Source organism: Leopardus geoffroyi, chromosome C1, assembly GCF_018350155.1.
Source record: "Leopardus geoffroyi isolate Oge1 chromosome C1, O.geoffroyi_Oge1_pat1.0, whole genome shotgun sequence".
Taxonomy (NCBI): domain Eukaryota; kingdom Metazoa; phylum Chordata; class Mammalia; order Carnivora; family Felidae; genus Leopardus; species Leopardus geoffroyi.
Window position 1 is genome coordinate 102,542,857 of NC_059328.1, and position 26,611 is coordinate 102,569,467.

A 26,611-nucleotide genomic window follows, 5' to 3' on the forward strand; every position below is an offset into this window, starting at 1 on the left:
CAGTGCTATTGCTGGGTCATAGGGTAGATCTATTTTTAATTTTCTGAGGAACCTCCACACTGCTTTCCAGAGTGGCTGCACCAATTTGCATTCCCACCAACAGTTCAAGAGGGTTCCCGTTAGGGAGAAACATTTTTATAAGCAGACAGAGTAGAGGAACATGTCCTCTTCCCAGTATAAGGAAGCATCATGACTTATATAAAGAAACCTTGAACTTCCCAGAGAGAAGCAAGCCAGTTGTCAGTGACAGCCTGTGGAAAAAAACCAAAGTATTATCTTCCTTTTCCTGTTCTAGAAATACTTTAATACAGGCTGCCTAGCATTAGAAAGACATGTAGGTAAAAAGATCATTTGTCTAGGGTACCCACGTCTTCCACATGGTAGAATCCCATACTGAGGATAATAATCTATCTACTTATCATACCAGAATGTCTATTTAAGATGTTGCTCATAATCCCTCCCTAGTGAGGACAAGCTCACTAGTCCTCATATCCAGAATGGAACCTACAGAGGCAAGCCTTTCATAGACTGGCTTTGGGTTCCAAAAATCCTCACTAAAAATCCCTTCCTATCTTCGCCTATGGACTTCCCACTGGCTTAGTTCTCTGGACTTAAAATGTTGAAAGAAGAATAAATGAATGATAGAATCTTCATTGGATTCAAATCTGAGATGGTTCTTTAAAGATCACGTAATGATTTTTCCCCTTAGAGGCATGCTTTGCAGGCGAGAATCTGGCTCCCTGCCTCTCGGCCCTACCATGGTCGTCTACTGCATTCACATCTGCTTGGCAGTTGATCAGTTCTGCCACCATTCCCTCCACAGCCAGGCGGGCGGCCAGGATCAGTGGTGTAGTGCCATCGTTCATCCTGGCGTCCAGATCAGTTACTCGGTTGCGGATCAGAATCTACAAGATGAGAAAGTACAGAAAAGATAGTCAACTAGATAAAAGAAAATAATGAAGTTAAAAGAAGAAACAAGAGCATCAGAGCTGAGGCAACCCTGTAAGTTCCTGGAGGGCAGGGGATGCTTGTTGTCCTTGTGTCCATGATTCTATCATCCTCAATCAATAAATGCTGAATGAATGCATGAATGAATGAAGGAACAAAGGGTGCTAGGGGATGCCATCTCATGGAGAGTGATGTCTTCTGCTTTCTAAAGAAAGGAGTAAGTGGGAAAATATCATAACCTCAGTTATGGTGTATATAGTTTAAGATTAATCAGAATGCTTCCAGTTTCCTCACAAGGGTAAAATAAAAGGAATACACAGTGAATTCATGTCAAAAAAACCACCAAGGAGCAGCTGGAAGCCCATATGGCCAGATAAATCTACAGGGAGAAGCTGATACTAGTCAAAAGCTTCATAACAGGTATCACTCCCATCTGATCTATTCATTTGGGAGGCATTTTGGCACATCAAAATGAACAGTGATGAAGAATCAGAAAACTGGTGGGATCTGCTGTAAGCTCTATCGCTATCTGGCTGTTCTGGTTAGGTCAGTTTTCTGCTGCTCTTTTCCTGCTTTCCCATCCGACAAGCAGGACTCCACCATCCTGGATCCACCAGATCCACCATCCGCCCTATTTTCTCAGAGAATTACTGAATGAACATAATTGGGTATTAAGTGCCTTAGCAAAGAGAAACCATTATAGATCTATAGGGAATCAGCTCTGTTCTTTACCTGGAAGACCCCCTGGGCATCAGCTGCCACTGCAGCATGGAGAGGGCAGCGGCCCATGTTGTCCTGGGCGTTGGCGTCTGCACCTGCATCCAGGAGACGCTTGGCGGCATCAGCCCTTGAGTAGCGCGCTGCAAGGTGCAGAGCCATCTCACCAGTCCGGTCTGTCTGGGCCTGCAGGCTGGCACCCTGGTAGACCAAGTCTGTGATGATGTTGGCAGAAGAGTCCTCTCCATCTTCATCTTCATCACTCATATCTGAGCTGCCTCCTCGGAGGGAAGCCAGCATCAGTGGGGTGCACCCATCTATAAGAACGGAATTTTCCAAAAAATATTTAAGGAGGAGAAGGACATTAATGTTCAATGACCCGAATGGCTGGAAGCGTTCTGTTTGAATAAAGTTATTCTTATGGAGAAAAAACCCTCTGAGCTTCTTGTGGTAATGGGCAATTCGTTTTACATTTGCCACCTGTTTTTCCTCTGATAATGCCCTTTATGGGAAAATAAGAGTGTTTTTAAGCTAGGGCTCTTCTCTAAGTTAAACAAGGCTTCCTGTTTGAGTTCCTAAGTGCTACGTTATTTTAAATTGGGCAACATTTAAAAATATCCAGTATTAACAATAATATGCACTAAGGTATCAATTAAAGTAATTTTCTATCCTGCTTTGGGATATTATTTCTCTATCCCACTAAACTCTTTCCCATGTAATCAGCCTATCTATTCCCAAGCATGCTGTAGGTGAGGCAATATAAAATCCTTCCCTACATGTTCTGCATGTCTGTATTCCCTAAGTGTTCATTTCCTCATGCTAATTTAGTCTGTGCAATTGGCAGGGGGCAGATCACCGAGGGACATCACAGAGCCAAGGGCAGGCAGGGCAGGTTTGGAAAGCGGGTGTGTGCTGACCTGGGCCACGGACATTCACGTCCAACACATCCACCTCCTGCTCTGCCTGTGGAGGAGTGAGTGCCAGCGATGGCGTCCTGCGGATATCTGCAGCCTCAAGGTGCTGCTGTGTCCATGGACGTCGATCAATGGCATCATCTTCTTCTGAGAGCAAAGCCTCATCTTCAGCCTGACAAGAAAACAACGCTCTGTGTTGACCTGGCCCACCATTAGGAGCTACGGACAAGGAGGCAGTTGTAGTCTCCTCCGATTCTACCTGCCAGGGTGTCATCCACACTGCCTTCCTGCTGCTGCCGGATGTGATTCCTGTCACCCTCTCCTGTGCCATCTGTACCACTCTCCCGACCTCCCCATTCCAAACTCCAGGCTTCAGCCTTAATATACCATCTATTTCACTTACCAAATACGCTATCTAGATACAGATCCCCAAAACACCATTTCCTTGCTTCTGGACTTCTGCCTGGGTTGTCCCCTGTGCCTGCCGTATCTTTTCCCAATTCTTTGTCTGACTAACTCCTACCTACCCTTCAAATACAACGGGACTTTAATTCCTCTTGTGGGTTCGAAAATACCCTCTGCTTACCTCTACTTAACTGACTCTGTGTTAAGTGCTCACAAGGCACTATATAACAGTCTCTACCACGAGAAGGTAAGGTTCATGAGAACAGGAAACAAGCCTTGTTCAATACCACCTCCCTGTACTTAATACAATGCCCAGCACATAGCAAACACCCAAGAAAATATTTGCTGGGCAGTAACTATTACTATAATTTAAAAGGCAGCTACCTTTTATTGAATATTTACTACATGATAGAAAATGGGTAAGATGCTTCACACATATATATTTAATCTTTGAAACAACTCCCTATTTTACAGATAAGGATAATGAGGTACAAAGAGGTTAAGTTTTCCAGCTACTAAGTAGCAGAGTTTTGGACTTGAATCCAGTTCTGATTGTAACTAAGCAATGTTCTGAACCATCATGCTGTACTGCATGTCTATATTCCTCAAGCATTCATCCCCTCAAGCTGCTTTAGAATACTCATGGATATATGCATATCCCAGCCATGTATAGCTATGGATGGACTGTCTCCCTTTTCACATCAGCTTCAGCCCAATCTACCTCTTACTTTATGGTTCTAGTTTCCTGCGCTCAAGATGCAGAACCTCCAAACTCAATGGTCATTGGCTTTCTTCCTTCCTGAAGGGGGAGTATCCAGAGAAGATAAGGGGGAGAGCTAGTCATAAAGGAAACTGCTATTTACACACATCATTCCTTATTCAGCTACCATCAGCATGATTCTTAAGGAACGAATCATGTTTGTTTTATTATTTTTAATAAAGAGTTATTTTTTTAGGTTTATTTATTTTTTTATTTAGAGAGAGAGAGAGAGAGAGCGCTTGCGCAAATGGGGCAAGGGCAGAGAGAAAGTGAGAGAGAGACTCCCAAGCAGACTCCACACCGCCAGCATAGAGCCCGATGGGGGGCTCAAACTCCATGAGATCATGACCTGAGCTGAAATCAAGAGTCAGATGCTTAACTGACTGAGTCACTCAGGCGCCTCTAAAGAGTTCTTACTGAAACACATATGGAGGTAACCCAAGGCCATCAATGACCTAATGATTCTTGCCTTTCATGACAACCTGGGGTAGCCATTGCCTGGGCAGCACATAAAGACTATCACCCTTTTCACCCATTCAGGACACTCTAGATAGCAAAGGACAGAAATTTGATGTGACCAGATAGTGGCTGATAATAGTGGATCTACCATGGCCAGCTTACCTTGGCTTTCTTTGGCTGGGGCCCTTCATCATCAACCCAATGTTCACTTGTTCCAGAACCAATTAGGTTAGCCTCTGAGACTTGCACTGAGAGATTTCTGATAGGACAAGATTATGAAGGGGAAAAACAAGAGCAGAGGTTATGTCATAAACTCATATAGTGGTTTTCAATACTTTTTCCATGGCTATCCTCAAAGACTTTCAGGAGCCTTGGCCCACAAAGGATGGGCAGTATTTTCCATCCCACTGCCCGAGTAAACATCTTTTCCTTTCCTGTGGATCAAGAGCTTACAACAAAAGCGTGCCTCAACATATAAGCCAAGCACCACTGCTTTAATATATACAGAATAGAAGCATCCAGACTCTGTTAGTTCATAGTCGCTCAGCAGGCACTCAGAATCATGGTTAGGTGTGACAATGTGGTGTGGCCAGAGCTTGAAATTTAAAATCATAATTCAACAAGATTTCCTTTCTCCTCTATCCCTGCTATTACTACTGTGAATAGTGGCTTGTTGGCAAACCGTCTTACTTCAGCCCCACGGCATCCTGTCCCACTGGCTCACGGCGCTTGTGATTGCTGGAGTCTCGGCGAAGGGTGAAACCTTCAGGCAGCCAGAGGGAACCATGCTTACGCTTTCGTTTCGCCATGATAACTCCCAGCAAGATAATAAACAGGATAATGACAACGGCAACAGCAAGTAGATAGAGAAGCTGAGTACCTTTTTGAGTCAGAGATTCACCTGGAAGTGCAGGGAGACAGGGAATGTGCTGAATAAACCTCTCAATCTTAGCATAAAATTCATTTAGAGGGCATTGACTGATTGACCTCACTGGCACTGAAAAACAGAGCTGCACACTGAAAAGTGTGCCCTTTTCTCACTGGCCCCAAGTGACGTCTCCCCTGCCCCAAACTCTTCCTTTAACACCAGTGCTACTCACTGACGACGGACACAAGAGGGTAGGACAAGGTCCCCTGGATGGCGTGAGAGGCCAGAAGAGCTGCTGCTGCATCCGTGTTCTTGAAACACTGGTCTGAATCTTGAACACACTGGCGGTTGTCAATTTCCAGAAACACCTTAGAGCTGTAGGATGCCAAGGGGAAATGGTGAGTAAAACAGAGGGTGCCAGTCAAGCAAGTGAAGTTAGAAAGGACTGCATGAGCCTTCCTTCCTCACATCAGCACTGGGCTCTCCTATCTCTATGATGGGGCCATCAAAAGATCTCAGAAATTAGATCCTGTCCTTTTAGATCCTAAATACAAGTTCCCACCGGACTATGTCTCACCTTCCTTGGTCTGGCTGAGTTTGCGCCTTCTGACTCAGACAACGCAAGTCAAAGGGAGGACACTGGGTAAAGCGGGTCCCTATTCTCCGTGGTCTCTGCATCTGCATCTGAGGTAGCTATACAGTTGAAACTTGTGGGATACAGCAACACATAGTGGGGTGCAATGACAGAACAATTCAAGATTATTACAGAGAGCCTTCTGTTATAAATGCATGGCCTTGAACAGAACGCAATGATTAACATAAAAAGAATGGTCAGTAGTAAAGGGATTTGAGGCAACCCTGGCAAAAGGTTACACATTCTGGCATTTGAGGAGGCCGTCCTGACATCCCGCCTTCTGCTTGCTCCAGCCCGCCTTTCAGGATACCAAGACCAAGGAAAACCTTCCCTTAAACATACGTACTGGCATCACGGGTTTACTGTACTTGGTGGCTGTTCTACTTGCCTGAGCTCTGCATTCTTATAGGTTCAGTTATGACTTCCTCTGTGTGTCAGAGTACTTAGCTTTATAAACTTTAAGAAGTTCAGAAACCAAAACCTACCCAACCACCTCCTGTTCTTGGTCACCAGGAAGGGACCTGCGTATCATCCTCTGCTTCTTCATGGCAGCCGACTTCTCACCATAATAGGGGTAGACCATGAGTGCCCCCTGGGAGTCCCGTTTAATCTGCAGGTTGGTACGGAGGAGGGTGCCCAGTGCCCGCAAAAAGCTGCGGGCATCCTGGAGAAGCTGCTCCGGGGGCATGAGCACCACTATAACCAGGGTCCCCTCCGCCAGGTTCTCCGGCCGGTCAGCAGCACAGTCCAACCCATCCCAGCCACACTCCTCACTGTTGCATCCCTGGTCACAGTGGTTGTCTTTGAAGTGGTCTGCACAGTATTTGTCATACCTAGGCAGGGGGAGGCAGAAGAGGAGGAGAACAAGGGAAGGGCTCAGAATAGACTGCAGTGCTATTTGGTTTTCTGCCTGGAACTACTGTGGCTTTTCCCGCCTATCTTCTGTAGCCCAGATCGGGTCCCCTCATTGAGTCTCCCATCCTGACAGCACAGAGTACATATCCCATCTATGCCACTCAATGTGAGCACCCTCCAAAGGAGAAACAACACTGTGCTCGCTAAGCTGCACGGGCTTACAGCCGCCCAGGCAGCTGGTAATCTTCATAAGTCAGCTTTGTAAGCAAAGCTGCATGCCTGAAACAAATTAACCAGGTGCATGCTTCCTTTTTTTTTTTTTTTTTTTACCCGCTGTCCCTGCTGCGGTAAGAATGAGCTTTTGGAAAAAAAAAAAAAAGGGTCCTCCAGGAACTGGGTACAGAGCCCTGAGCCATCAGGGCTCCACAGAGGACCCTGTCGATATGGCCCATTTCCTCCCCAAACAAGACTGAATCCTAGCTCTGGAAGGCAGGTGGGGAGAGGTGTGTCCCAGACAAGATACCAGATTTAAACTGTACAGCCTCTTTCAAATACTGGGAAAAGGAAATCGAGTCCCCAAACCTAAATGATGCACAAACTATTTCATCCTCACTCTCCTCCCCACTCTCACCCCTTGACAGTGGTTATGCCATTGGTATCACCTGCCACACTGGCTCAACAAAGAGCTTGGGAGTCAGCAACAGCTGTATGTGCTCTGGCACATTCTCTAACCTCCCAGGTCTCAGTTTCCTCACTTGTGAAAGACCTGTTAACAGTACCTACACCTCATTAAGGTTGTTGAGAGTTCACTGGGGTTAAATTAAATGGGATTGCTAAAAGGAAAGTTGCTATGTAAACCATAAAGCACCTTGTAACTGCCACAGAGACGACGAGGAGGGTTAAGTGGCCTGGTCTAGCTTATGCTTCCTCATAAGTCTAGAAGGGGAAACTGTGTCTGAGGGAAAGGAATGGGGTGAACAGATAGAGGTACAGACCTTTCCATCCATCCTGCAGGCAGGTTATGTGAGAGGCTGCCTGAGAGTGGGGTAACACCACTTCCAAAAGTTATTTCCCCTAGGTCGTGAGAGCAGCAGGTGAGAAGGCAGAGAGAGGCAGAGAGAGGGTGGCTGTGCATGAGCATTCCTGGACCTCTGTCAGCAAGGGAGAACACAGGGCAGCGTGCGACGGGGCAAGGCTGACACCCGGAAGAGGGCCTCGGGGCGCCAGTCTGAAAAGCAGAGGCAGCTTGGGCTGAAGCCCTGGAGTGGTTAGGAGCAAGAACGAGGAACCGAGGTGTGTTAGTGACAGTCTCCCTCAGCTTCTGGGGCCCCTGGACCCTTACTTGCACGTCTTGCTGTTCCCTTGGCATTCAAAGTTGTCAAAAAGGCACTCGGCCGTGTTACACAGCTCATCACACTGGTTGTTGATGTAATCCCAGCAGGGAAGTGGGGAAGAGCAGTTGGCCCAGGGGTTCTCCATGGTCAGGGAACAGTCACCCCCATCCCACTGGCAGGCATGGCTGTTGCATGCCTCATCGCAGACGCCGTCCCGAGCTTTGTCGGCACAATACTGGCTCAGACAGGTGGCAGGAGGGGTGCTGGTGGGGGCCGTGTAAAGCTCACAGTGGCTGCCCCAGAATGGTGGAGAACACTGGCAGAAGTAATAAGGAGGCTGGCGCTGAGGGTAGCAGCTACCCCCATGCTGGCAGGGGCTACTGGCACAGCCTGACTCGCAGTCCTGGGGGTTGGGACAGAAGCAGCGGGGTCCTGAGGCCGTGTGCACACACTGCTCCCCTCTCCTGCACTTCACTTGTCCACAGCTGCTCTGGCATCTTGCCCCGGAGAATCCCTGTTGAGATTAGTGAACAGATGAGGACAGCAGGCCCGGTGTTCCCTCCCAATCCCTTCTCTGCCCCACCTCTAGAAAGATAAAGACTAGGCACATGGCTAAGATCCCTCCATGTAGCCTCCTGTACCACGTCCTAGGAAGAGGCCTCTTCAAGAGGTCCCACGGGATGAGTGAAGACTTCTCTCACTTTAAGAGCTCACTTCTAGAAAATAAATCAACTGGGCATGGGGGGGGGGGGGACTGAGGTGGCATTGTACCTATAAGCACCCTCCTTAACGTCATTAGACCACTCATATAATGGCTTTATGGTGGAAGAAGTTACTTCAGGAATCTGGGGAGTCTCACAGGCTATCTGTGCCATTTTGTTCCTATACTTCCTGTTCAGTGAGGCCAAGGGGACAGCACAGGTTTCCTTTTGGTTTGTCCTCACACATAGTGATCTCTGTTTTAGGGAGGGTTTCAGCCTCTGGCAGTGGCAAAAGAGTTTGCACAGCAAACGGCTAAAAATAGGCTTCCTCCTAGTGTAATAGGCAGCTTGCTCCCAAATAGTCCCTGCTAAGGAGCAGCATTCCCAACCAACTCTGCCCCAATCTGGGGGCAAGACTACCCCCAGCACAGGACCCAGAGGTCAGAGACACAAGTCTTATTTTCATGGGAACGTTCCACTGCTTCCTGTGGATTTCTCTAAGTGCTTCTGAAGACTGAGTCACAGATCAGGGAGTTCACTGTTTCCGGGAGTTTCTTAATAGCTTTTACACGGGAAACCCCAGCACTTTTTGTGAAGGAGCTAAAATTAAATCTCCCCACCAAGAAAGTTCCAGAAGGAGCTTGGAAAAAACAGGTTTAATCTCAGCTTTGTCCATACTGTGTGAAAGAGAGCAGGCCCCTTCGATAGGCAACGTGGCACTTACCGGGGGACAACGACAAATGAAACCATCGGGCATGTTGCTGGCCACAGCACAAGTCCCCCCATTCAGGCAAGGCATATGCGGACACACATCGACGAAAGTTTCACAGTGACGACCTCAAAGCAGAAAATGAAAAGGAGTTTTAAAAGGCAATATACTGAGCAGAGTGCTGCTGGGATGGGAGCTAGCCGAAGGGTGAGGGATGGGGCAAGAGGTGTGAGCTCAGTCCTAAGGCCAAAGGAACAGAAGATGAGGGAAACACTCCCTGGACCCCCATGTGACTGGCTCACCCCTGGCTCAGGCCAGTACCCCTTCTGTCTTGCCTATACAATAGGTACACAAGGCACAGATTCCCAAAGAGACTCACAAAACAAGATGGGCATAGTCGTGAAAAATCTCTCTAATCTGACCAAAAGAAACAGAAAAGGACACCTCAGCTTTTTTTTTTTTCCTTTGAAGATAACTTTAGCTTTCACAAGCCAAAAGAAATATTTACCAAAACTGTTCACTGCATTTTGTTAAAACTGTCAACTTCACAGAAGACGCTACACCAGACCAATGCATTCAAGTGCTGATTTGTGGCTTAAGAGAATTTTCATCCATAATATCTCTTTTCAATCACTTCCTAGCCTTTCTGGAATTTGATCAGCACTGCTTTAAAATACAGCTTAATATTTCTAGAGTTCATTTCTTCTAGAAACAGTTCTAAAACAGATGGCATCTCGAGACCACTGTTGTATGATAAAGTGAACTAAGCAACTGAAATCAAGGGTGGGGGGGAACACCTGGAGGCCCAGCAGGAGGTGGGCCTCATGTGGCCTGAAGTCACTTACAAAGAGGGGCTTCTAAAAGGAAATTAGGGGCACCTGGGTGGCTCGGTCAGTTAAGCGTCCGACCCTTGATTTCAGCTCAGGTCATGATCTCACGGTTCGTGGGGGTAGAGCTGCAGATAGGGCTCCATGCTGACAGTGCAGAGCCTGCCTGGGATTCTCTCTCTCTCTCTCTCTCTCTCTCTCTCTCTTTCTCTCTCTCTCTTCCCTTCCTTGTTCACGTGCCTGTGTGTGCTCTCAAAATAAATGAATAAACATTAAAAAAATAAATAAAAGGAAATTAAAATAGTAACAATTGTGGCCAGCCAGAATTAAGAGGCAAGGATTACAGGTGTTTGTCTCTTCAAATCACAGCAGCAGCCATTATCCGAGAGCAGCCATCACATGGACATGGGGCTCAGGGACAGACGGCCCCTCAGTGCTCATCTCAGCAACAGCATCCCACAATAATTACAAGCAATGAGCTTGAGGGATTCTTTTCAATCACAAGTGTGGAAAATGCATTAACCCTACTTCCTGGTGGTGGGATCCTCATTCAAGGTGGTCTCCAGTCCTTCCTTTATCTGTTTCCCCTTTCTTTGTAAGTGTTTTCAGTGTTTCCAGATAAAGGAAGCCCCAGAGACAATGAAAGAAACAGCAGCCAGTTTTGTATCTCTGGCTTCCAAAGCACATCGTGGCTAACATGAGGCTGTGGAGAGACTGCTCATACTCTTTCTGTCCAGCATTGCCTCAATACGTATGATGTTCATAATGGATGGTTTCTCTTTTGATATTGCATCCAGGCAAAATCCCTCCATTCTTCATAAATTACCAAAGTTCTTAAAGGTAACATATCTTGAAAATTAAAAGTCTAGAGATGGGTTCTGAATGTAGTAGAGTCCAACTTGCCAAATTATTACTAAGCAGACTGCTATAGCCTATTATCCGACTCCCAAGGAACACTACTACAGCATAAGGTTTAGAATGACTCCACAAATGCCAGGCAGACTTCTGAGTATCTGGTGACACTGCCACGGTTAGAAACTATTTTAGTCCCCCCAAAGTCACCAAGCTGCCCATCTTCAGAAGTAACTAACGCGTGCCTATGACAAGCCCCTATTCTGAGGCAGAGCTTGGCCATCTTTACAATGTGTGAAGAAAAGAAGCCTGAGAAGAGACCTGGTCAGCTCTCAGCTATGCAGATCATTCCCTGAAGCTTTGCAGTACGTACTCTCGTGAACTGATTTGTGCTTAAACACATCCCCATGCGGACCTACTCCCCTTAGGTGACCTAGAAGATCCTGAGCCTCTCTGGGTTCCAGAGATGGAAAGAAGGTCACTGTGGCAGTAACTAACAGTAACCCAGGTCATCACATGCCAAGGGAGGCAGCGTGATGAAACCAGAGTAGATGTAAGGTTTCTGAACACGAGACGTTATTTTCCTCAGATGAAAGAGTTCTGTGGATGGATCTGGTGATGGCAGCATGGCGGCGTGAATGTATTTAATAGCACTCAACTGTGCACTTAAAAATGGTGAAGATGATACACTTCATGTTATGTGTTTTTTACCTCAATTAAAAAATGGATTTTTGCTCAACCACTCCTAACATTCTATTTCTTTTTTTATATTTCTGCTACAGTATGATATAATCAATGTATAACAAAAGAGAAAGCATCTCTTAGGGGGAAAAAAAAAAGGCAGAGGTGGACTGTAACATCCATGAAGCACAGACCTAAGGCAAAACTGAGCCTCTGAATTAACCTGGCCTAGTTTTTCAGACGTAGGAAAAGCTTCATTTGGGTCTAGGTCATGACCTAAGAGCCCAATTTCCTCACTCAAAGGCCCTCAGAGGCAGAGCACGGGGGGGCGGCGGGGAGGCTCTCACCAGTGAAGGCACTGCGGCAGACACACAGGTAGTCGTTGGTCAGCTGTATGCAGTCCAGGCTGCCCTCAGAGCTGCAGGGGTTGGAGAGGCACTCGTTGATGTCCCCCTCACACCGTTCTCCTGCAAAGCCGGGCAAGCAGCGGCAACTGTAGCCCCCAATCCTATCCACACACTGACCACCGTTAAGGCAGTGGGGACCGCCGGCACAGTCGTCAATGTTCTCTTCGCAGAGCAGGCCTGGAGGAAAGGGAAGAGACAAAGGATGATGACAACCTCGGAAAGCTGCTTTCCGGCAAAAAGACAGCCACCCTTGTTGGCACTTTACAGTTATTCAGGTTACACGGCTCCATCTGTGATGGGACATTTTAGGTTGGGCAAGGTGAAGCGCACGCTTGATCCATGACAGCTGCCGTGCTCCCAGTGACCAGAGTGAAGGAAAGAACACACTCAGTGTTTCATGCATACTCTCCCACACAACCCACCCAAGCGGTCCCCTGTGGGGTCGCTGGCATTATTTGTCCCACCTGAGAGACCAGGAATCTGGAGCTCAAGAGAAACCCAGGAGTTTTCATTAATTTACTCCTTTGATTCTAACTATAAAAACAGTTCAAAAGAGACTATAACAATAAATACATAAATTACGAGTATGGAAAAACATTGGTAAGAATGGAACTAACTTTGGAGTGATATGTTTTAAGTTTTAGACCACTGACTTTTTCTATAAAGTAATGTGTACTAGTTTCTTATTTTTAAAAAATATAGGGAAAATATCCTGTTGAGAGCTCAAAGGTTATTCCATTTAAAACAGAACTCATTTGGGGCGCCTGGGTGGCGCAGTCGGTTAAGCGTCCGACTTCAGCCAGGTCACGATCTCGCGGTCCGTGAGTTCGAGCCCTGCGTCGGGCTCTGGGCTGATGGCTCAGAGCCTAGAGCCTGTTTCCGATTCTGTGTCTCCCTCTCTCTCTGCCCCTCCCCCGTTCATGCTCTGTCTCTCTCTGTCCCAAAAATAAATAAACGTTGAAAAAAAAAATAATGAAAAAAAATAAATAAAATAAAACAGAACTCATTTAATGTGCTATAGATGTAAATGAGCCATCTAGTATGAATATCTGTAAATATTTTTGAGAAACTACAAAAGAAATCAATGAAAATTCTAGAGCTGGTTCCATGAATGATTCAAAAAAATTATAAAAGAGGGGTGCCTGGGTGGCTCAGTAGTTTAAGTGTCCGACTCTCTTTTTTTTTAATTTTTAAAAAATGTTTATTTATTTTTGAGAGAGACAGAGCACATGAGAGGCAGAGGGGCAGAGAGAGAAGGAGACACAGAATCTGAAGCAGGCTCCAGGCTCTGAGCTGTCAGCACAGAGCCCGACGTGGGGCTCGAACTCACGGAGTGCAAGATCATGACCTGAACTGAAGTCAGCGGCTAACCGACTGAGCCACCCAGGTGCCCCGAGTGTCCGACTCTTGATCTCAGCTCAGGGCGTGATCTCACAGTTTTGTGAGATTGAGTCTTGAGTCAGTGTGGAACCTGCTGAGGACTCTCTCTCCCTCTGACCCTGTCCCACTCTCTCTCTCTCTCAAAATATATAAGTAAACTTAAAAAAAAATTACAAAATAAAGGAGAACAGTTCTGTATTTCCGCCACTTGCATTTGTAGCATACACTAATATAAGCAAGACTATTAAAAAGGAGAAAGAAAAATGAAAGAAAATACCTCATTTTCAATATCAATAGCAAAACACAAATTATAGGAATATTCTTTTTTTCAAATATTTACTTGAGAGACTGAGAGTGAGCGTTCCAATTATAGGAATTATCTTAAAAAGAAATGTACTACACCTATATGAAAACTTTAGAATAGTCCTGAAAGACACAAAAGAGATCTGAATAAATGAAAAGATGTTATGATTTGGTTAGGAAGACTCCTCCTTGTAAAGATGCCACTTTTCTCTACACAAATTCATAAATTTAATGTGACCACAATAAAAAAAAAATGCCATAAGGATTTTTTAACAAACAATCTGATTCTAAAATTATATGAAAAAATAAACTATAACCATAGCCTGGAAAACCTTGAAAACAAAGATCCTTAATAATTAGACCAGAGTGGTATTTGATAAATTAATGGAACAATAAAGCAAATAAGAAAGTCCAGAAAAACACCCAAAACACATGGGAATTTATAATTTGATAAAGGTGCCATCTCAAATTATTGTATAAAAGATCAAATATTCAGTAAATTGTGTTGGGACAAATCAGCAGCCACATGGAAAAATGCTCCAGTATTCTAGTACTTGAAGAAAATATGGGAGAATTCCTTTACAGTCTTAGAGTGTAGAAGGTGTTGCTGATTAGGATTCAAAATCCAGAAGCCATAAAAAAAGACTGATAATTCCAATCTGATTAAAAATAAAGAGCTCTGGGGGTGCCTGGGAGGCTTGGTTTCAGCTCAGGTCATGAACTCACGGTGTGTGGGATCAAGCCACACATCAGGCTCTGCATTGACAGTGCAAAGCCTGCTTGGCAGTCTCTCTCTCTCTCTCTCTCTCTCTCTCTCTCTCTCTCCCTCCCTCTCTCTGCCCTCCTCTGCTCACTCACACACACACACACACACACACACTCTCTCAAAATCAATAAGTAAGCTTAAAAAAAAAATCTTTCAAAGAAAAAAGAAAAAGCTCTGCATGAAAAAAATTAAGAAAATCAAAGACAAAAAATAACATATTGATAATATTTTGTATCATAGATAATCTCTGTTAAATATTAAGATGAATAATGTAACAGGAAAAAAGGATATAGAGACAAACAGAAACCACTGAAAGAGGAAAACCAAATGATTTGTAGATGAGAAGACGTCCAACCACACACTGTGGAGAAGCCAGTATGCTGATACACTGCAATTCAGTAGTAGGAATCAAAATGCACATATTCTCTAATCCAGCAATTCCATTTCTGAAGATTTATCTACAAATGTACACATGCAAGAAACCCCAAATTCCTGTCACTAGGGCAACTGGTTAAATAAATTATGGTATGCTAATAGGGAATTCTGTAGGATGAAAAAGATTAAGGAAGTTCTACAAATTGATATGGAAACATCTCCAATTAAGTAAAGAAAAAAAAATGAAGTGCAAGAGGGTAACTAATAATACACTATCTTCAGAGTAAGAAGTGGGGTAAGTAAAAATATCTTTGTATTTGACTACTACACACATAAAGAAATTCTGAAGGACACATAAAAAACTCTAGAAAGATACACAAGAAAGTAAAATAAAGTGGAGGTTACTTGGTGGTGGGAGAGGAAGAACTAGGTATGGGGAAGGAGAACATAAGGAGATTTCACCTCATGCTTTTGCTACATGTGTATATATTTGTTGCGTGTGCATCTACGTATAAAATTTTGGACCATGTGCATATATTGCCTATTTACAAACTAAATCAAAAACACAAAAGTAAAGAACAAAACCAGTTTGTGATTCCACTCTCACAGAATATCTGGTAATTAGGGACTGCTAGTAAAATGAACGTGATGCCTCCCGTCAGGAGGGAACCAGCAGTAGTGGACAGACCTGTCAAGTGGCAATGAGCTCAACCTCGGCCTGGAGCAAAATAGCAGAGACAGGAAGAACAGTCAGCCCTTGACCTGGAACTGGAGGTGCTCCCCAGGCCAGGATCCAAAGGTCAGGAGTACTGAAATAAAAACAATCTTTGTGATAACTCTCACAATGAGCTTCTAGGATTTGACAGGGTCCTAAGTGTTTACCAATGGACAGAGAAGTCAAGCCGGGAGAAGTAAATACCATTCTACATACCTAAGCAAGCACACATAGTATGATAACGCAATGAATTCTGATGATAAATTCAAAGAGATCCATACCTACACACATCATAACCAAAAGGTCGTAGGACAGGATTCTGAAAGTACCAAGAGAGAAGCAACTTGCCCCGCACAAGGGATCCTTAATAAGGATTTCACATGAAAAAACAAAAACCTGGAGGTCAAAGGCAGTTGGATGACATATACAAAGTACGGAAAGAAACAGATTGTCAATAATAACAGCAAAACTATGTTTAAGCTATCCTTAACAAACAGAAGAGAGAACTTCTTTGCCTTATGAAATGGTCCATTCTAAGGCTGATATCTGTACTTTATAAAATGATTATGGTATAGGACAAATCTTAGTGTGTAACAAATATCCATGTGCTCTCCCACATTCCCAGTCTCCCTTGGAGTTAGGTGGAGACCATTTTGCTAATTCTGGCTGGTGTGCTGTGAGCAGTAATGATGTGCGTCACCTTCAGACTGAGGTAGTGAGAGCTGCTGCATGGCCCTACAAGTGTCTCTCCTCCTCTGCCCTGCAGGCCCTGGAGGCCAAGGGCTTGCAACCGCATATCTAAAAATAGAGAGAGAGGTAGCTCAACACACTCAGACTTTGAGTGACCAAAAAAAACAAAAACAAAAACAAACAAACGAAAAACATTGTTGTGTTAAGCCAATGAGATCTGAGATTTGATCTACCACCACCAGAATCAGAGCTTGTCCTAAACGGTAAAATTACTAAAAGGAACAAACTAATAATGAATCAAAATCACTTCTACTTCCCTTTGAACTACTGATTTCTAGAGCAGAGAACAACTCACCTTTTCACAGGACAAATTTCAGATATTAAAAACCCATTTCTCTTGAGTTTTCTCTTCCTCTTTAACCTCATTGCTCAGTGACTAGCCTATTAGTGGGGGTGCTCTCCTATTTTAATTTAGCCAAATTCTGAACTCAAGGAAGGCGGCAAACTGTCAAAATTCATGAACACAAAGGTCTAAGTGTAAATACTTCCCTGACATTCTATTCTCTTTGACACTGAGAATGAATTTTGCCATTGTGGATGGCTTCAGCATTTTTTTTTTTATTTTTTTTTACAGGCTGCTCAGAACAGGTAGGGTTATAAGTACACCTCTTCTAACAAACAATACTCCGAGCTCTCTCCAGAAGACTATTTGGAGGCAGGGGCGATGCTCCATCATTCAGTCTAGGGCTGGACTCCACAGGCTTGACTGCAATTCTTAGTTGCAGCTGTAGTCCATCAACTTCCTCCCCTGGGCTTATGGAAATAAGCAAATGTTTTCATTTCATTCATTCCCCCACCTTATGGAGGCAAAACTTGGCAGGTTTAAACAAATACATAAACTAGTAAATGTGAATTATTTATTCAAGAGACCACTAGTTATTTTCCCTTGAAGCACCAAGAAATCCTGCTAACCAGGCTAATTTTGCTGCAACACTGTATCATTTCCACATTCTGTGTTTCACGGAACATCAGATGGCAACAACCACCAGACAGAACTGAGAACATGAGTCAGAACATCACAACTAGGCAAGAGACGAGAGAAGGAAATGGCTTGAATGACCAGAATCCAGAACTAAATAGTTAATTTTTAAAAACGTCTTCCACACAAAAATGGACTTATAACTTGAGAAAATGTCCTAGATGGAGGACAGGTAGGGCTGACTTCATACCTCGAGTGCCTGGTGGACAGGAGCACTTGAAATGGTTCACAAGGTCGACACAGGTGCCTCCATTCTGGCATGGCTGATTCTGGCACTCGTCCACTTCATATTCACAATTGACACCCTGATATCCTGGGACACACTGACAGGAACAAGCAAAAGGGAAGAAACACTGGAGCATTGTTGGAAACGGACCACCAGAGCAAATGAGATCTCAAAGGTTGCTGTATACCTTTGCTCACCCCCCGGCCCCCACCCAGCTCTTACACGTTTCTCTGGCACTATCACACATCCTACCAATCATCCTATGCTGGGCCAACTTGAAGTTTACTGGCATTTACATCTTCCAGCTGAAAGGCCACTTTATAGCAAAGGCAAGGACTGAATATTCTGAGGGATATTTCAAGAGTTGCCCCTGCACAAAACTTTCATTGCTCCTCCGTGCAGGTTTTTCCATCTTTAAAATACGCATTCCTTGGTATGTGATGAGGACCCTATAACTCAGTCCAATGGTATGTAGTTAACACACTGCATTTATTGACCTCTAGATTCAGGAAACCGCATGTATGTGTGAGAAACTGGCTGAGACAGGGATGGGGTGTGCAGTGCTAGCTAATATGGGGTTTGAGCGATTTCAGGGCTGATTGAGGGAAAAAGACGTTGACCATGAAGTGGCTTTATTGGCTAGTGCTTTGACAGGTTTGCATGTGAGGGCTTCCCTCACAGCACAAGACTGTCCAGAGCAGGGAGGAGGGTAGGGAGAGGAGGGCAAGTGAATTCCAAGGGAAGGGGGTAACAGGGGGCTTACATGTTTGGTGATGTCACTCTACAGCCAAGCCAGAGTATCTGGTCAGAAAGCTCTGAAGGGCAACACTGGCTTGGTGGGGGGTCGTTGGGTACAGTTTTGCAGAATACACACAACAGGAAGGCTCTGAATGGCTAAATATCTGCTCATTAGGGCTATTTTTAAAACAACCGGATGTGTAAAAATTTGAGTTTGGCATTGGTGGCTTTTGAACTAACGGGAGGAAATAACTGCAGGGCCAATATAAAGAGGCCATCTTTGGTTCATTTATGAGAAGTAATGCTTTTCTTGGTGTTCCTAGGTGGCCTGAACTGGTATCAAATTCAAGTCTCTGGTGTTCTGTTAACATCTTGCTGTAACCATTATCAGCCCAGCCAATAGGAAGATGGCAACATGTTCCTTAAGACACACACTTCCTCAAATATATACATGTAATACTTAGTGTGATGCTACATGGAACAGGCTAAGCAACTTGGGACACACCTCAAAGTGGCTTTTCCTATCTCAGCTGCTATTCAGGGAAGTGCCAGGGGCCACTGAGCTGTTGGCCTGTGAAATGCACTCTGGCAGTGAATGTTGGCTCTGAATCCTAAGGCAACTCTGTGGAATGAGACGGTCGCAGACCTCTATGCTAACTTATTACACAAGAGAACTGAAAGAAATGGTGATCAGTAAACAATGTAATGATGATCGGTTAAAAAAAAAATTATAAACTGTAAAAATAAGTCATAGGCAGCTAAATTCAGTATGCTAGGGCTCACAATAGTTGAGCCATCTTTGGGAGGTCTCTGACCTCTGCCTGCTCAGCGCAACTTACCTCACATCTATACCCGCCGATGAAGTCCCTGCAAGTGGCTCCGTGCTGGCAGGGGTTGGACGAGCACTCATCGAGCTGCTCCTCACAGTAGCTCCCGGTGTAGCCCAGGGGGCACTGGCAGTGATGCGAGTTTCCAGCATTGATGCAGATGCCAGAGTGCTGGCACAGGTGGTCAATGGACACCCCTAGGAAGCCCAGTACAGGACAGACATCACAGAAGAGCACACAACACATCAGGTTCAGACCAACCAACTGTACTATTGTATAGTTTATGACACTCAGCACCAGATTTATATTAAAAATAAATAAGCTCCGAAAGTGGAATATGCCTTTGTCTCATTTTAAATACATTTCTTTTTGAAACCTCTAAGCTTGTGCCTCTGCCCTTTCACCTTCCGTCTCAGACCCTGTCTGTAGAGCCTTGCCCACCCACCCCTGTCCGCTCTTCCCTCTCATCCCATGATAACAATACCTGCTCTAAAACACTGCTAGTTGGCTGATACTTCAGGGAGTGACCCCAGGGCCCGACGGGGCATAGCTCACCTCTGTGGAAAGCCGCCACCTCACAGGATACATTGGGCACATCACAGTAAGCACCAGCCCATCCAGACGGACACAGACACCGGGACTCTGCTTTTTCCTGAACGCAAGTACCTTTGTTTTTACATGGAGACCGACTACAGAGGTTCACTAGGGTCTGAAAACGGAAGCATACACGTACATCAATATCCAAATACCAGAAATGAAGAAAATGTCACACTGCATTACTGCATTTTAAGAATCAAAGGAAAGCACACTAATTAAAAAAAAATTATATATATATATATATATCCCTCACCCAAGCCTTAAAATAGTCCAGTGTTCCCAGGTAATCTCATCATTTTATATAGTCTAATTCCTCTGGCTCTACTTAAAAAAAATTGTTACAACAGAAGCTTAAGAATTTGAGGGAGTCTAATATTTAATAGGTTAAGTTATTTCCTAATGTTATGATTATGTCCAGATCTGTGACACCCCCACCCCCCCCCGTAGGGCCAGAAAGAAAGAAAGTTACAGCTATCAGACAGGTCCGTGACACCTATGTTAATCCTGTGGGACAAATCTACATGGGTCTCAATCAAATCTGTCCATGGTGGATATGAGTAAAAGGACTTAAAGCCTGTTAAACCTAAAAGCTGCCACAGAGCTTACTTGGAGGGAGAAAACTGAGCTTATGAAAAATGAGGCAAAGAATATGAGCAGACTAGTCCCTTTCTCCCTAGCTCACATGTGGTGACCTGACCCCCGGGCAGAGCAAGGTCACACTCACAACATGGGAGTGTTCATGAAAGAAGGTGCCAGTGGGTATGGGTGGAGAGCTCTCTTGGCACATGTAACCTCACACTGTGAGAATGAACAAAAGCCCGAGGAAGAACGTCCTTCTGATCCACAGAATCAGCACCAAGCTGTTTAATATGCAGTGGTGGTTATTTGCATGACCAATACAGCCAAAGCCTTATGGAAGCGTACCCTGTAAGGCTAGTTAAATTTGGCCACTTAATCCTAAATTCTTTGGAGTTCTGTTATTCTATCATCCCATCATTGTTTAAGAGGTAAAAATAGCATAAAATTAAACATAATGCTGTTTGGTATGCAACCTTGGAAAGGTTACTTTGCCCCTTGGGGACTCAGTTTCTTCTTCCATGAAATGAAAAGCTGCCCTAGTTGGCTCTGAGGGGTCCTTCCATCCTAACAGTATATGAAAATGTATATTTATATATTTGAATTTAAAAGACATGTGACTAACTTGGTTTTGAGAATAACACTGCAAGACATGGTAATTATTATCATTATCCCCCTAGAAACTGTATCTGACCTTTAAAGACTATTTTAATTATTCTTTACTTCCCTTTTTGTATTTCCAACATAAAAAACATCTATGTGCTTATTTCCCACATGTGTTTTTCTGTAGTTCTTGGTTAGCCTGTTACAACAGTCTTACGCTTGTTAATCTGTATAATCTTGCCAATGTCACCATTTTGGAATCTACCAGCTATTAGATTTATCTCAGAGACATCCCTCAAGACAGAATTTTCTTTTTTAGGAGGGGTTTATTCTGCTTAGAAGAGAACTGTAATATTCAACAGAGTGGGATGAAATGTAATTACCTGACAGTTTTTGCCAGTGTAGCCCAAGGGGCAGGTGCAGCGGTAGGTACCCAGGCCATCAACACATACTCCTTCATTTAGGCATGGATGAGAGTTGCATTCATTGATCTCATGGAGGCAGAAGGGGCCAGTGAAGCCCACAGGACACAAGCAAGAGAAGGAGTTAATCCCGTCGACACACGTGCCACCATTGAAACAGGAGCTAACAAGCAGAGAGAGCAATTCCAGCTATGTAATGTGGTTCCTCACACCTGCTCCTTAAAAAGTAAGGTTCGTAGAAGCTAACAAGTTACAGAGGCCAATGCTCCTAAGCATCTTAAACTCCTAGATCTAGTAAGTTTTCTTTTTCCAAATTACACCGAGTGCCAGTCAGCTTCCTGGCTTCCTTTTTACAACCAAAAAGCTCAGAGTATTTAAAAGGCTGAGTTTATTAGAGATTCCTAGAGAAAGCGAAGGTTTCCAGGTTTTACCCAGTCCTTCTGTGGTTTTCCATGTATCACATTTCATTTTATCCCCAAGTCAATTTAACTTATAAGAAAAGTGCTACATAAATAGCTCTTGACTCCAGATTTCTTTCTGAAAGAGAAACAGAATAAACTTGTTGGAATAAAAAAAGAAAGAAACCACTCAGAAATTACTAAAGAGTGATGAAAAATCTGCGAAGAAACAGGGATTTTTAAATTGTCAGCTGAAATGAACAAAGGACCAAGAGGAGAATGGAACAGAATTATAACTCTTTCTGTTCCCAAGCATTAGAAACAAATGAAGACCCATCCCACTAAGCTTTTCAACCTCTGACCTTTGACCTGCTAACTACACATCCAAAGGGAATCAGGAACGGGGCAACAGGAGAGGACTATGGAATTGGACCCAAATGGACACCTTATTCCTGCCCTGCAATCCCATTACTGTGTTCCTTTCTCCCTTTTCCCCATAAGACACTGGTGCTTCAGCATATGGCTTGCTCACCTCTCAGTGCACTCATCGATGTTGTTCTCACAGTGGACTCCATCAAATCCCGCCTGGCACTTGCAAGTGTAACTGTTGACATAGTCGGAGCAGGTCCCTCCATTCTTACATGGTTCACTCAGACACTCATTCATGTCTGTCTGACACTTATCCCCAATAAAGCCAGGGTGGCACAGACAGGAGAAAGTATTCACTCCATCTACACAGGAACCTCCATTCTGGCAAGGATCTAAGTCATTACACACAAGAATTAGAGCTGTGAACTACAGCATCAATTTCATCTTAGACCTATAAAGATGAGCGACCTGAACTGAATCACACTAATAACAGTAACAATTCTGCCTTGTCTCTATTCGGACTTTTCTTTACATCTATTTTGCCTTGACTTCTCCATTTACAAAAATGAATGCAGTTAACACTTGCCTGAGATTCTTAACCTGTTTGACAACTGGACTGAACTAAACATACACCACTAACAGTTTTGCAAAATTAACAGTCCTAAAACTTACATTGGTCCCCCACATACTTGCTAATCAAATATGTGCCCCCAATACACAGAATCTCAAAACTATCAGTAAAAATTTTCAAAAGGTCCATGTGGTGATGGAGTGGGTGGGGTAGGACAGGATATATACTAATCAGCCCCCTGTGCTGATCTCTCTTTCCTATCTTTTCCCTCTCTCTTTCCCTCCCTTCAGCTTTCCTTTCCTTTCCTTCTCTCTTCTTTCTCTTGTTTTATTTTCTAGATTTAGGTAGAATTAGGAAACATTAAAAAATTTTTAAATAACACATAGCTCAATCTTAGAACAGTTTAGATTCACAGCAATTAATCAACGAATTTTGAGCTACTATCATGGCATGGTCCTCTGAAATACAGATGGCATATAAATCAGAACAAGAAAAATAAGAGGTAGATCCTATTCTTGAGGACTTTAAAATCAAACTGCAAAGACAGGTCACTTACATAAAAGGAGAACTAAACATCAGGTGGGTAATGTAGCCCCTTTTTATACAAGGGATATTTATTACCTTATTCATCTATTATGCTAATTCTACTCTAAGGCCCATCTGTGATCTTTACTGGAAAAATTGCAAAAATCACATTATCCCTTCTTATCCACAGTACATAGCACACAGCTACTGTAATTTCCATAACATCTTTCAGGAAACTCACCATAATTTACTGGATTATTTTAAGCTAACTGTAAATATTGCTAGTTTTACTTCAAATAGGAAAATTTTTAAGTACTGAAAGTTTTGACTGATGTAACAATTAATGTGGAAAAGGGTTCCAAATAATTTGATTTCAGTCCCTTAAATTTCTCCATCGACTGTGCCGTGGACTTATTTTTCTTCACTATTTGTTACACAATGTTGAATTTGTCTATGTATCTTTTTTTTTTTTTTTTTTTTGCTAATATACTATGAATTTCATGAATGTAAGCACTGGGTTTTTATCTATTTTAGCACTGCCAGGACCTAGTTTGGTGCCATCCATATGATGATCTGAAATTATGTTTGCTGTGAATTAGGTGCCATTAATCTTTAAATTCTTTTTTTTTTTTTAACGTCTATTCATTTTTGAGAGACAGACAGCGCATGAGCGGGGAAGGGTAGAGAGAGGGAGACAAAGAATCCAAAGCGGGCTCCAGGCTCTGAGCTGTCAGCACAGAGCCCGATATGGGGCTGGAACTCACAAACTGTGAGATCATGACCTGAGCCGAAGCCAGACGCTCAACCAACTGAGCCACCCAGGCGACCCAGGTGCCATTATTCTTTTTTTTTTTTTTTTTTTAATTTTTTTTTTTTAACGTTTATTTTTGAGACAGACAGAGACAGAGCACGAACGGGGGAGGGGCAGAGAGAGAGAGACACAGAATCGGAAGCAGGCTCCAGGCTCTGAGCCATCAGCCCAGAGCCCGACGCGGGGCTCGAACTCACGGACCGTGAGATCGTGACCTGAGCTGAAGTCGGAGGCTTAACCGACTGAGCCACCCAGGCGCCCCAATGGTGCCATTATTCTTAACTCACTGTGATAACCTTGTTTGAAGTTTAATGATTTAATCACCACACAGATAACTGAGCGCAGATTAAGCAGTGAGTACTGATAAGTAACTGAGTATATCACATGCATAGGATGAAACTATTAGAGCTGAGGAAAGAACCAGAAAAAAGTAGGCAGAACAATCCCAAGAGTTTATACTAGGCTGAGAATAGCTCATGTCCATGACAGGCAAAATGAAAAGACCTCCTAACTAAGCACTAAGTAGGATCCTCAGAGAGTACCATTCCAGTAGCAAGTTATTTTAGCCCTAGACTAAAGGCTGTTCTGGACCTAACAAATCCTGAAGAAAAGACCCAAAATGATCAAACTGTTTCCAAATGATCCTTAAACAAAGCTTCAATATATCCTAAAGATTTTTTTAAAGTCTAGTATCCAATAAAAAATTACCAGGCAGGCAAAGAAGAAACATAATTCATGATGAGGATAAAAATCAACAACAGAAACATACCAGGAATTTCCCATATGGTAGAATAAGTGTGGGGACAATAAAACAACTATAATAAATATACTCTGTATGTTCAAGAAGAAGAAAGCATGAACATGACAAGGAGAGAAAGTTATGAGAAAGACTCAAATCAAACTTCTAGAGATAAAAATACAACGAAGAGAAAAATATATACTGGATGGGATTAACAGCAAACAAAACACTAAAGAGGAAATGTTTATGCGACCTGAAGATAGATCATGATATCTTCAAATAATGAAATTATCTAAAATGAAACACTGAGGAAAAAACTCTAAAAAATAAGTAAAATAGCGTGTTGGTGAGTAGGGAGACAATTTCAAGCAACCTAAAAGATGTATGATATAAAAGTTGTAAAGGGGAAGCAAAAAGGTCTTGAAAAAACAGTAGTTGAATATTTTCTGAATTTGGATCCATCTATCCAAAAAGGTCGATGAACCCCAAACAAAAGAAACATGAAGACTAATGAAGGGCATCATAATCAAATTGCTAAAACTCAGTGGAAAGAAAATATCTTAAAAATAGCCATGGGAGAGAAAATAACATATAGAAAAACAAATGTAAAAAGTATTGCAGATTTCTCCTCAGAAACAATGCATGGCAGAAAACAATGGAAGGATGACTGGAAAGTGCTGGAGGGAAAAGTCAACTTGGACTCTACTCCCTATGAAAATATCTTTGAAAACTATGGCAAAATAAAAACCTTTTCAAAAACACAAAAGCAGAAAGAATTAATCACCAGGAGATAAGCACTACCAGAAATATTAAAGGAATTTCTTCAGGCAGAAGGAAAATGACACTTGGTGGAAATGCATATCGATGCATAAGAATGAAAAACACCAGAAGCTGTAAATATGTTGTAAGTATAAGGGCTGTTAATTTTTTTAAATTTCTTGAAAAATTAATTGACCATATGAAGCAAAGATAATATTTTGGGGGGTTTATGATATATATATTATATGACAACAATAGAACAGAGGGCAGTAGTGTAAATTTAAGTATACTGTTGTAAGGCTTTTATGTGCTATACAAAGTAGTATAGTTGAGGTAAATTTTAATGAGTTAGAGTTGCATACTGCAAACTCAAAACCACCCCCCCCCCAAAAAAGATATGCCAGTGAAGAAATAAAATGTAATTATAAAAATGCTCAATTATTCCAAAAGAAGGCCAAAAAAAAAGGGGGGGGGGAGGAAGAAGGCAAAAAAGAAGGAAAAAGATAAAGTAAAATGTAAGATGGCAAATATTTAACTCAGTCATATCGCCATCAACCATTAAATTTAAATGGCATGAACACCTCACTTAGAAGACAGAGGGTATCATAGCAAAGAGAAAAAGCAAGACTCAATATATGCTCTCCAAAAAAAACCCATACTTTAAAGACACACATAGGCCGAAACTAAAAGGATGGAAAAAATGCATACTCTAACAATAAACAAAAGAAAAGTTAAGTAGGTATATTAATATCTGGCAAAGGAGGCTTCAGAGTACGAAATATCAATTACAAGGGCTAAACAAGGTCATTTCATGACAAAGGACTAATTCTTCAAGAGGACATAATAATCTTAAATGTTTATGTACTTAATATCAGGGCTTCAAAATACATTAAGCAAAAACTGATAGAATTACAAGGAGAAATAAATAATTGTGGCAGATTTCAATATCACTCTGTCAATAATTTATAGAATAAGCAGACAGAAAATCAGGGAAGACCTAAAAATACTATTAACCAATTTGAATTAATACCATTTGTAGAACACTCCACCGAAAAAAAAAAACAAAAAAAAAACAAAAAAAAAACCATAAAATAAACATTCTTTTTTTTTT

At 42.9% G+C, this 26,611-nt stretch overlaps 1 protein-coding gene across 2 annotated transcripts in view; it reads right to left on the reverse strand.

Annotated features, from left to right (window-relative positions):
* NOTCH2 (notch receptor 2) overlaps positions 1-26,611 on the reverse strand; it is a 167,543-nt gene that overhangs the window by 6,830 nt on the left and 134,102 nt on the right. For both annotated transcript variants that reach the window (XM_045478844.1, XM_045478845.1), the window contains exons 18-32: positions 22,259-22,487; positions 21,290-21,491; positions 19,686-19,839; positions 19,143-19,327; positions 17,530-17,662; positions 12,012-12,248; positions 9,320-9,432; positions 7,903-8,408; positions 6,191-6,538; positions 5,304-5,446; positions 4,894-5,104; positions 4,366-4,462; positions 2,583-2,751; positions 1,681-1,982; positions 758-905 (exon numbers count right to left, since the gene is read on the reverse strand). In XM_045478844.1, coding sequence (XP_045334800.1) covers positions 758-905; positions 1,681-1,982; positions 2,583-2,751; positions 4,366-4,462; positions 4,894-5,104; positions 5,304-5,446; positions 6,191-6,538; positions 7,903-8,408; positions 9,320-9,432; positions 12,012-12,248; positions 17,530-17,662; positions 19,143-19,327; positions 19,686-19,839; positions 21,290-21,491; positions 22,259-22,487 — 3,177 coding nt within the window. The remainder of the gene's footprint in view (positions 1-757; positions 906-1,680; positions 1,983-2,582; positions 2,752-4,365; positions 4,463-4,893; positions 5,105-5,303; positions 5,447-6,190; positions 6,539-7,902; positions 8,409-9,319; positions 9,433-12,011; positions 12,249-17,529; positions 17,663-19,142; positions 19,328-19,685; positions 19,840-21,289; positions 21,492-22,258; positions 22,488-26,611) is intronic.